Genomic DNA, 12,226 nt, shown 5'->3' with positions numbered 1-12,226 from the left:
AGGGAGATCATGGAGCAGTTCTCTGAAGTATTTAATATGAGGTAGCTTAGGAAAAGACAGGGCTCCATATGCTCCAATGCAGCTTACCCAGTTTCTCTACACTGAGGTTAAGTCCAAAGCTTCAGGTCTGAGCCAAGGGATACTTTGCTTTCCTTTGCAGTTGTTCTCAAGCTCATCCATTTTATGGAATCTCATGGAAGGAATGGCTGTAATCTGAAGTAGAATTTGTCTTCTGGGCACCTTTGGACATAATGTCATCATACAGCACCCCAATAACCCTCCCTACTCCAATTTTCAAAACTGCCATAGTTTCATCATAATTCTTAGCAGATGCATTTATCAGATTAGCTAAATCATTACTGGACAGAAACCAAGGCCCAGAGGGTGGTGGTCATAAAGGAAGGACCCAGTAGAATTCTGCCAAATTCTGATCTCAAGTGCCTGGTGCAGGACAGCCCTGGGAGTCTTGGAAAACTTGGTGTTGGAAAACTTTCCAAAGGAGGTCAAAAGGGAAGAAACGGGAAGGGCTTGAAATAGACATGCTTTGCAGTTGTGTCTACAGAGCAGTACTCAAACTACCCATGGGGTAGACCAGGTACGTTTTGAAATTTTGTTTGTTTGTTCATTTGTTTGGTTTTTGTTTCAACTCATCGTGGACTGATACTTTTATACAATAAAACACAGATGAGTAGGAAAATTAAATTAAAAATTTAAAAAGGCATACAAAATGCATGCCTTATTATATGATTAGGTTGGACAGACAATAAATTACATTTCATTAAATAAAATAAATTAGTACCGAGTCATGATAAATGACTGTAACAGCCTCTAAACTCTGTCTCTCAATTTCAGTCCTCATCTTGCCCTAGATGGGTAATAAACAGGTCACACACCGGCACAGGTCTGGTAGCCATCCTTTGAGTGACAAGGCTTTAGAGGGCGTGGCTAATGAATGTGATGGAAGCCCAACGGAGAGAACCACACGTGGCCTTTGGAGCTTCCAGACAACTGCTCTGTATGGGTCTCTCGAAACACAGAAGAGTCAAGAGAGAGAGTAGGGATGGAGGAAAACAAAAACCCGGAGCTCAAAATCAACATCCCCAAGAACAGCTAATAGGGACAGCTGAACACAACACAGCAAAGGAGAACCTCAAGGCCCCTGACCTGTGAACCAGTCCTGCTCGGAGCACCGCCTCACACTTGCTCAGCCCAGCACAGCTGCTGCAAAATTCGTCCAAAGCAAACGCGGCTCTCCCCGCAGCAGACTCAACAGAACAAAAACCGACACCAAGAAATAAGTTAGATGGTGGAGCTCATCATGTTACACAGCCCACTGTTCTCAAATCCAGGATCCTGAATGTTATAACAAATGATACCATTAACCCCCGCATCAGTTTAAAGCCCAAACCAAATAACTCCTTACTATAAACCAACAGGATTCTCAGAATTTTCCAGGTCAGCTACAAGAAAGAGTTATGAGACCGTCCGGGAAAAAAAAGCCAAAAATTCTAAAGAAAAAAAAAATGCCTCCCAATTGAATTAAATCTCACCATGTCTAATTGCAGTGTATATGGCTAAATCCTTTTTCCCTCTGCACAGCCAGCTTGCCTCTTAGAGCATCTAAGCCCCAGAACTTCTCAAAGTAGGGCAGGCATGTGGTCAGGTTGAAAGCCACATGGACCCTGGAGCCAGCACCTAAGGGTTTAAGAACTGATCTGCCACCTGCTAGGTCAGTAATCTCCAGCAAGTCTTTATCCACAAAACAAGACTAATGACAGCCACCTCCCAGGAAATAGAGTTGAAAATGCCTAGCAATTTGTAAAAATCTGTGTGGATATTAGTCCTTACTACACAGAAATAAGCAGCTGAGAGATTTTTTTTAACCATGCCCCCCTGCCACCCCGGCAAAAATGAAGCTTTGTCTTTTACACAGTTCATTTCTTCCTCACAGCTCAGATCACTTCCACATGTCACACATTATCTTTCTTATGTTCCCAACATCACTGCAATACAGTGGGGAGCTGGCATCATCAAGCCCACTTTACAGCTTGCAGAAGTGGCACATGAGGAATCCATCAAGGCACACCAACAGTGACAACAATGACTTGAAAAGTAACGAGGACCTTTGGCTGGAAATAACAAATCTGCTTTAAGTTTGTGGCTTTTCTTAATCCAGCTCCTCCTTGTCTCACCCACAGCTCTATGAGACAGGAAGTCACTACTCTGCATTGGTTTTGTTAATTCTTCTTATTTACCATGCAGAAGAGCTTTACTGTTGATGTATCCTGGTAAAGTGCAAACAGGATATTTCTCAGATTCTGTGCTCCGGTGGTATATTTATTAACATACAAGTTATTTCAGATCAGGCAAATGATTTGGTCCAGCTTGTATGCTGTGTAACCTTAGGCAAATTACTTAGCCTCTCTGAACCTATTTCTTCAGTTGCAACATAAAAATAGTAGTTTGTCCTGCCTTCCTCACAGACATAAGACATGAAAACATATAAATGATCATGTAAAGAGAATTTTGGAACTAATTTAAGACACATTAAATTATAATGTAGAATATACAAGTATAATATTGTTTTTTATTATTCCCACAGTCTTATGTTAGAGAGCAATTTAGTAGGAGTCTTTTGCAATCTGCCAAGAAAAATAGCTCTGTATTTCAATTCTCCTTTATAAAAAAAATAAAAGATAGGACACATATATCTTAGAAAAAGGAAAATAAGATTTGTTAATTCAAGGTAAATTTTGGTCAGTGTTCCTGCAGAGTGTTTGTGGTCATGCATGGTGCCTGACTTGTCTATCCATACTCATTTTATGACATTTGCACTATTGATCAGCACCCAGCACAAACAGAATCTCGTAGAATCTTAAGTCAAATACCTTTTGCAGTAAAGGAGAAAGTACAGTAGAAGGCCTGGCAATGTGTTTCATCTGTTCCTGGGGAGAGTGACAAAGTGCAGTCCTTGATTTTTAAAAGATATTATTATTAAGGCCCTGGATAAACACATGGTCATTTTCAATTAAAAATGAGTAAAAGAGACACTCAGAATTAGAAATATGTTGCCAATGTTCCCCTTTAATAACATTATTAAATCTTCCAAAAATGTAATGAAAATTTAACCAAATTTGGTCAAATTTAGAGAAAATGGCATGACTAGGAATAATTTGCTACAAAACATATGGGTTTCTCTGGATGATGTTCAGGCTTTAGCTAAGCCTTATTGTAAAGCAGCCGTGATCTGTGCAAGGTTCCACGTCTCTCTACATAATAAATCTATGTCCAAATGAAAAATAGAGAGAAACTAAATATGATAGGCATCATTTTCTGCCAGGAAAAATAGTAAGTATTACTTTAGAGCAATGAACATCTTTGAACTTCATTAAGTTCTTATGGCTTGCATATTTTGTATTCTCTCACCATTTATAACATGAATACTTATACAGATATTGAAAATGGTTAACTACAGAAATGAGTACTTTATGGCACACATACCTTGCTCTAAAAAGTGCTAAAAGCCCAATTCTGAAACACCCCAAACTGATATATACCTCTAATCTTAGGTGTGAAAAACTTTACCTCTAGAACACTTGTGGTGAGAAAGTTAAATTTGCAAAATCGAAACTCAGTCTTCAGACTCTTCTTCCTTCACCAATACAGTCACAATATTTCATCTGGGCTTCTTAAATCTAAGCCATTGAAATGACTAAGTCTTCTTCTTTTTTTCTATGTTTCCTAATAGCCGGGACTTACATGACTCCAGAGTGTAAGAATCTCCTATACCTACCATATGTGAGAATTAAATGATTTTCTAGTGATTGTATTGTTACATTATAAATGAAAATAATTTTTACTTCCATGTAGCTCCCTCTAAAGTGTAATGTATTATACTTACTGAACTGAACAGTATATTTACTGTTCATCAGTAAAATTATAATAACGATTAGGTGACTGAAAGATTTTTTTTCATCTTTGAAAAATTATATAATGACTGTCAAAAGAAGAATTACATGAAATAATCTCCTTAGATCTTTTGCATTAAATCTTTTGGTTTTCTTTTGGAGGTTTCAGCATGGAGATTATCGGAGGGAGAGAAGCGTCACCTCATTCCAGGCCATTTATGGCTTCCATGCAGTATGGCGGCAATCACATTTGCGGGGGAGTGCTGATCCATCCACAGTGGGTGCTCACAGCAGCCCACTGCCACTCTCGGTGAGTATTAGGCTTACTGTGCTTCCTCAAGTTGGCTAGAAGAGAAGCTCACCTCTCCCAGGAGAGAATTTGATCTACCCTTAGCTTCTGTGATAACTGACCAACTGGCGGAGTTTATTTACCCTCTCATACATCCGCGATTCTGCCCCAGGTTCTCCTTTTCTGGGAGATCTAGGCAACCCAACAGACAAATTCAAGTCCTTCATGTAATGCCTGGGAACACAGCAACAGTTAGAACTGAAGCGGCAGTATTCCTGACCTTGTTAGGGGAAATCAGACAACCTGAGTTTGCGCCCCATTTTACAAATGGGAAATAATAATAGTAGTATATAACTGCTTCATGGGGTTTTGAGGATTAAATAGTATCTATTTAAATATGCTAGCATGCTTAGCACATAGTAAGCTGCAAATAAGTTGCAGCTCTTATTACTGTTATCTGTATGAGGAGCCTGCTTTGCTAATAGATTTTTGAGACCCTTTACCTTAACTCCTCTGCTCAATGTCCACCACAGAGGTCTGAGGCCCACAGTTTGGGAATCACAGCTGTAAGGGGCAACAATCTAACTAGGTGAAAAAAAAAAGTATAGATGATTTACAAAGAAAAAGAGAGAGAGAGAGAGCTATTTTTTCTGGGATACTTAAAATGAAAGCTTTTCTAAAGACGGACTATAACCTCTCATTCTATGATTCTCTTACTTCAGCTAAAAATGTCCAAAACCCTTCTTGGGATGCCGCTACCATCACAAAAGGAAAAGCAATAGAAAACTAATTTGGCGTTTGTTGTTTTGTTTGTTTCGGGTTGGGGGGTGGTTTTTGTTTGTATGTTTCTTCCTTATGTTTCTTGCCTGAATAAGCTAAGAAAAGATGGGGCCTTCTCCTTTCCTTACAAATATGACAGCACTTCACTTAAGAACCTCTTCGCCATAATCATTTACTCTCTAGGCATCATATATCTAAATATGGAACAACTTATATATATACCTAAATAGAACAACTGAACTGACTTGCTTCTCATATTTTGGGGATTTTGTTTGGTTGCCCCATTTTAATGAGAGTGTTTGAACCCAAATTAGAAATTCTGAAGCCTGCAAACTGTGAGAACTTCTGTTTTATTTCTAAAGAGCCAGCCACTAATTTCCGATTTAACATGGCTACTTCATTTAAGCAGGGTCCTTGCTGTCACAGAAATCACCCTTGTGTCCTCATCAGTTCTGTCTTTTCTAGGGCACTTGTCCCCTGGGGACCAGCTAAGCAGAGGGTGACTATCAATAAATGTTCATTCAATTCAGAATATGCACATCTTCAAATATGCTTGTGGTTACACATTCAAATGGATTATAACTTCCCCAGACACAGAGCTTGATTTATTATAAATGCTGAACAAATGCTGGATAGAAAAAAGGAAATAAATTGGAGGGGAGGAGATTTTGGGGGTTTTGGTTTTTGCTAAGCTAAATGCACAGTATGTGAAGTCCTTCACAAGCCATAAATTGCTATCCAAAGGTAAATAGTATTATTAAGTTGAATTTTAAATTTTGTCAAGTGAACCTGACTTAGTAGAAATAGATTCCCAAATTGAAAAATTGGGAAAAAGAGGTCTTGGAATTAAAAAAAAACCACTATTGCTAAATATTATTTTAAATGGCTGTAGTTTAAAGAACTGCAGAATATGTGGATCAGATTTCCTCTACAGGACACTTGGGTGTAAAAATGCAGGCAGATTGGTGCTTGGAAAAACATTAAGCTTTGTGAAATCCAAAATATTTATGAAATAGTTCAATGGTGGCTTCCCACAAATGGACTCCCAAGTATCCTGAGAATAGCTTACTAACTCCAGGCCCCTCTCTCAGCAAAATGGTGAAGGGGGCCAAATCTGGGGTGTTCCCTTCTCACTACCCATCCACACTAAGTTCCTCACTTAGTCTCTTGGCCCCTTTATTAGTTGCCGTGCCAATTAGAAAAGGAAACCAGTAAAAAATCCTCTTGTATAACATTTTCAGCATTTCAATTTATCAGAAGCAAAACTCTCACCAACTCTTGTCCACTGTCTTCCTTAGTCTCCTCCAATGCCTTCTCCCACTGAACACTCCCCCATCTTCTCACCTGCCTAGCCAGTGAATAGATGGAACCACCCCGCTCCAACCCAGCCCCTTCCACGTGGCCTCACTCCATCCCAAATCACTCAAGGTTCCCAGAGTAGAATTGTTACCAGTCCAGACCCCAGGTTCAAACCAAAGAAGCTTTAATCCCCCCTGCATTTGCATCCCAGAGCCTCTGCTTAATATTGGTGGGACTTTCTCAAGTTTGTCAATTTATCTGATCATCAATTCCCTCATCTGCAAAATGGGGATAATCATAATACCTCCTTCACGGGGCTGTTGTGAGGTTTAAATGAGGGAAAATACGTAAAATGCTTAGCACAAAACCTGGCACACTACAGTAACTTAATAAATGTCATCTAATGTTATATTAATATCTGTACCTTCCATGGTAATCACTGAGGAACAAATATCATGGTCCAGTCGTGTTGATGGGATAAAACCATGACAGCCCATCTCTGAGAGCCAGGTAATTCCCTCCTCTCTTAGGCAAGAGAATTCCAAAAATAGGGACCCTACCTTCACTAACACACCCAGAGGAATGGGTCTAAGCAGAAACACTGCTCAGTGCCAAGGCAGAGTGGCAGAGGAAATAAGAGGCTTGAAGGGGCTTGGCACGGGGCTTATAGAGGTGCCATGCAGCCAGACACCTCCAGATGATTCTGATGCAGGTAGTCCAAAGACCACCTGTGGAGAAACACTGTGCTGTGCAAAAAAGACACTAGTATTGTTACTTCTCCTCGGTGGGAATTCATACCTGGATTTAGGTAAGGAGGTGGGATCCCAGAACTCAGGTAATTCCAGGTATCCTGTGGGCAGAAAAAAATTGACCTCTGTAGTACAGATTACAGCTGAAGTACATCTAGAAATGGAAAGTTCAGAAAACATTCATGGTCTGCTTGGGTTGTTTTTGGTATTCATATGTCCCAGTGGAAACAAAAATAACTAAAACACTTCAAAGCCATTAACAAATCAAGGAAATTGGTAAAAGATGAAGGAAAAACAGACATTTTCTCAGCACCCTTCCCCTAGTCAGAATTCATCTTCCACGTCCTGAATTTGTATCTCCCAGCCTTCCTGTGTTAGTTATTTATGTATGAATCCATCTTTTCTATTATATCAGTAATCCCAGGGATTTTATATCATCCTTCCCCTCCAAAGCTTTGGGTTTAGTGAGTATGCTGAATTTGGGTTTGAATCAATCCTGAGAAATCCAATCTACATCCTTTGAGAAATTTCATCCCCATCCTGATTTTGCAATAGACAAACTTTTCAACAAATAGAGCTGGGATTCCCAAAATAAACCAGAATAAACTCTTTTGGTGGAAACCAAAAAACGGTAATTCCCAGCAGTCACAGCCTTGCCATACGCAAACCCACCCCAGCATAGCCATATACTGGTTCCCCAAACCTGAAACAACCTCTTATTCCTTTTTCCGTATGTTTCTGTGCTCTTTTTAATTTTTATTAATCTTTATTCATATGTATATATGTGTGTTTATTGGGTATGTGTGCGTTTATTGTAATCTGCCCTGACTCTTTTCCACTTGACAATGAAATAGTTACATGCAAACAAATATAATTCTTTTTATCACCTTCCTTGTTCCAAAAAAGGATTTGAAGTCGTTTCCTGAGAACACACATTAAAATGGGATATTTTTGTATTATACAAATGGCTCCAAGGTGTTGTCAAGATCTCAAAAAAAAAATTTATATTTTCATGACTAAATGTAAATATAATTTTATTCAACATACAGTAAAACAGATCAACTGTTGAAATACTGGTACTAAAATTGTATATGACTAGAGATTAAAAAAAAAAAACTGTTGTTTCTTCATCTGACTCACTAGTTTTTATCCTCTAGATCTCCACAATGGAATTATCAATGACTACTAACTCTAAAGTGTCTTAATTTCAAATGATTTTTCACCTTGAGAAAAGTTTTCCCTTCTTGTCTAAATCATCTGTCTAACTGAGGGGACTGAACATATGAGTATAGTTGAAAGCCATCTAATGGATCTTACTTCTCCATATTGCCCTGAGATGAGGTTTAGACATACCAGATTAGCAAGTGTAGAGTTGTGCCTTTTTACCTTTTAGTTATTAAAACACTTAACATTGGGAAGATGAAAAATTTCTGGATATTGATGGTGGTGGTGATGGATGAACAGCAATGTAAATGTATTTAATGCCTCAGAACCATTTAAAAATGGTTAAAGTTATAAATTTCATGTTATGTATATTTTACCTCAATAAAAAAAACTTAACAATTGTGGATATAAATCATAACTCACAAACTTGAGAAATATAATTGCCTTTATTTTTATATAAATTAACACAACTTTATTGTAAACTTGATCTCAGTCACTTAGGATTTCACTCTTTTTTCCCCACAGTAGGGTACAAGTCCTGATATTCGTTTGCAAGGCTGGGGAATTGGAGTGGGATGGGTTTGGCCCTTGTTATTATCCATTCATGATTGGGTCCTCCGACACCTCTGTCACTCCACCTAATCCTACACAGGTTATCTTGGAGCTGGTCCTTATTCCTGTAGGTATATGGCCTCCTCCACCATTTCTACTCCTCACTGGAAGATTTGAGAATCATTCTGTGGTGTCTATTCTCTTTGTTTTTTTTAGGTTTGCCAAAGGCCAGTCTTCCAAAGTGGTTTTAGGAGCACACTCTCTCTCAAAGAAAGAGGCCTCCAAACAAACATTTGAGATTAAAAGATTCATACGATTCCCAAGATTTACATCAGATCCTAAATCAAATGATATTATGCTGGTTGAGGTATGTAGCATTGCATTCCTTCGGTTTCTCCAACATTCTTATACAGCACAGTTCAGTTGTTAAATCATCTACACATAAGGATGTTGTTGGCACTTTCCCCTTGTTCGAGGTGATTGTGACATATTTTATAAGGGCCCATTATACTCCATTTACTGCCTTGAGAGAAACAAGAAGTTATTACAGATGCATCTGGGCTGTGTTCATACAAGTTAAAACAGCTCTGATGCTCGCATACGTGGGAGGAGAACATCCCAACAGGACCAAGGATCCACGCTGCAAGCTATTTTCCCCAATACTTTTCTCATTAGCAAGTCAAAAATACAAGTCACTTATACAACAGAGCCAAGCAAGTGACTTCAGGGATATAGAAGTGAGTTACAACTTAGTCTAGACCATACTTAGTCTAGTCCAAACTTAGTCTAGACCATACTCAAGGGTCCTATCTAGCAGGAAATAGCCCAGCCCTCAAAGTCATGACCTATGGATGTTATTCCACAGCAAACCATCCAATGCAGAGCAAAGGCCAGTTTGCTTGAGACTGGGCAAAATTCCTGCTCTGTGTAAGCTCCCTCCCCAAGGATCACTGAGCTCTAAGGGAAATGAAGAGCATGTTCAGAAAAGCAACAACCACAAATGCAGCTGTGGGCTACCACCAAAGTAGATTCAAGAAGAGGGACGCCCTCCTAGCACAGAGGGACCACACATACATCACTCAGGCTAATAATACTACTGGGGACAAATGATAATTTATTCTCTTTTCAATCTGTCAGCTTCACACGGCCGCAAAACTCAACAAACATGTCCAACTGCTCCACCCAAGAGCCAAAAATGATATTACAGCTGGAACAAAATGCCAGGTTATTGGCTGGGGAGCCATTGACCCAGAATGTTTAAGGCCCTCTGATACCCTGCGAGAAGTCACTGTTACTGTCATAAGTCGAAAAGTTTGCAACAGCCGAAGTTATTACAACCACGACCCTATTATAACTAAAAACATGGTGTGTGCAGGAGATGCCAAAGGCCAGAAGGATTCCTGCCAGGTAAGAACCCCTCACTCAAACAGGCATTTCAGGCTGCTGAGCTACAGTCAGGCCCCACCTGCACCCCCACACCAAGGAGGAGAGACGTGGAGAACATCACATCACAACTCCAAAAACGTGCCCTCCGATCCTGCACAGTGTTCTCTATGCTTTCTCACCTACCAATGCAAATGAGTCATAAGTACTTGCACAACAGGTAGTAAACACTCATTAAGTGTTTGCTAATCAGGATAGTTAACTAGATCTGATAACTTTTACTGAGGGGTATTACTGTCCTTAGAAAGCCTACCAACTCTGAGGTCACTAATGGTGATTAGAAGATAACTTCTCAACCCCCCACCATCACCACCTTTAAACTAGTAGACAGGCTTCTAAAACTCAAATGCAAAAAGCTCAAATGTATATTAGGTGTTTCTTAAATAATATTGACTAACTGCTAACTGACTAAAAGGAACAACAGGCATGCTTTTCAAAATCTCCTGTTTCCTAAGGTAGTAAAAAAAAAAGTAGGTGATCATGTTTACAGGTGATGAAGGCTACCTAGCACAGATGGATTACTAATTTTTTAAAAAATATAATATTCACATTATACTATATTAAGCATTATCAAGGGGAGGGTATGATGATGACAAAGATCATGTGTGACTGCGGTGCCCCAAGATCATCATGCCCCTCAGCCTCTATTTTCACAGCCAACCAAGCACAAAGTACTGCAGTTTTTGATGTGATTGGCAGCAGAGGCAAAGAGTGCTCTTTAGATTTGAAAGCTAGCTCCTTATCTGAAAGGCCAGGCTTCCCCCTCTATCACCTTGTCACTTTCCTTGACAGAATTTTTGTCTATTGTTTTGTTGTCAGAGTGAGTCCTCGAGAATCAGTTCATTGAGCAAGTATTTACTAAGTGTTGGGTATGTGCAGAGCCCCACGTTCAATCATATGATGATAGAAAAAAATAATAGAGAAGATAGAGTACCTGCCACCAAGACATTTACTTTAATACATTGCTTTTTTCTACCAGTCTCAAAAGCAACTTGATTTCAAATCCATGAGCACCAAAATGGAATTCATAATTTTGAAAATTTCTTTTATTTCAGTGGGTTATTTCAAACTTTATGTCTACCCATTTCTTCATGAATAAAGTTCAGCAGTCACTGATTACCAAAGGATGTAAATATACATAGTCTTAGACAGAGACAGGGACATGGACAAAGAGAGGCTGACAGACAGATGGACAGAACCATGCTCCTGGATGGAGACAGAGACACAGAGAAACTATACTGCATCAGGGGCTGTATCAGGCACTCTGCAGGACACAAAGAAACCAAGGACCCAGATAATAATCCTTTGAGTAACTAACAGCTGATGGTTGAAAAGTTCAACAGCTTCTTACCAAGTATCTGCCCGTTTTCTTCTTTCCAGGGTGACTCAGGGGGCCCCTTGATCTGCAAAGGTGCCTTCCATGCCCTAGTCTCTGGAGGTCGTAAATGTGGTGATGCCAAGAAACCTGGAATCTACATCCTATTAACCAGGAAATACCAGGCTTGGATCAAAAGCAACTTGGACCCATCTCATGCAAACTAAGACTACACATGATTTTCTTGGCTCTACCAGTTGCTTGTTTTCGTTTTTGTTTCTTAATATGTTCCACAGGCCACCTTATCTTCAGAGGTAGTTGAATGTAGCTAAAGTGGAGCACAGTTAGGGTGCACTCCTGACCCATTCGGACTGATTTTGTTAAGGAATCAAATTCTTTTTCACATGTACCACTGATGTATTTCTACTCTGCTGATCTTATTCTGAATAAAATTTAGAAGACTATCTGCTTGTCTTGTATGGAAATAAGATACAGGGAATGATATATCCCCCAACTCCACGCACACTCCCCCAAAAAGGTGATTAAACAAGACAGTAATGGCATCACCTTTAATCAGGTTTATGTTGTGATTTCTGCTGGATCATCCTAAGCTGTATTTTTAAAACAAGAAACACTAAATTCAAACACCCCAACTCAAGTTAAGAAAAAATCATCAAGGTTTATAGAAATATTTAGATAGTATTTATTATTTTTTTATGTCACATTT

At 39.3% G+C, this 12,226-nt stretch overlaps 1 protein-coding gene across 1 annotated transcript; it reads left to right on the top strand.

The window, feature by feature from the left end:
- Window positions 1–3,664: 3,664 nt before the first annotated feature.
- GZMK (granzyme K) lies at window positions 3,665–12,010 on the top strand. The gene is made up of 5 exons (XM_082622951.1): window positions 3,665–3,772; window positions 4,071–4,218; window positions 8,958–9,108; window positions 9,879–10,148; window positions 11,565–12,010. Exons 1-5 carry the CDS (start codon window positions 3,709–3,711, stop codon window positions 11,724–11,726), a joined length of 795 nt encoding a protein of 264 aa, XP_082479077.1. The 5' UTR covers window positions 3,665–3,708; the 3' UTR covers window positions 11,727–12,010.
- The last annotated feature ends 216 nt before the right edge of the window (window positions 12,011–12,226 follow it).

Source organism: Mesoplodon mirus (assembly GCF_964341445.2).
Source record: "Mesoplodon mirus genome assembly, chromosome: 5".
NCBI classification, from domain to species: Eukaryota; Metazoa; Chordata; class Mammalia; order Artiodactyla; family Ziphiidae; genus Mesoplodon; species Mesoplodon mirus.
This window is presented reverse-complemented; position numbering and strand designations above follow the sequence as displayed.

Excerpts from the sequence above, each read along its gene's own strand:
- GZMK (XM_082622951.1), top strand. The coding sequence starts at position 3,709 with ATGACTAAGTCTTCTTCTTTTTTTCTATGTTTCCTAATAGCCGGGACT. Across the intron at positions 9,109-9,878 it reads ATGATATTATGCTGGTTGAG|CTTCACACGGCCGCAAAACT; the intron begins GTATGTAGCATT and ends TCAATCTGTCAG. Across the intron at positions 10,149-11,564 it reads GCCAGAAGGATTCCTGCCAG|GGTGACTCAGGGGGCCCCTT; the intron begins GTAAGAACCCCT and ends TCTTCTTTCCAG.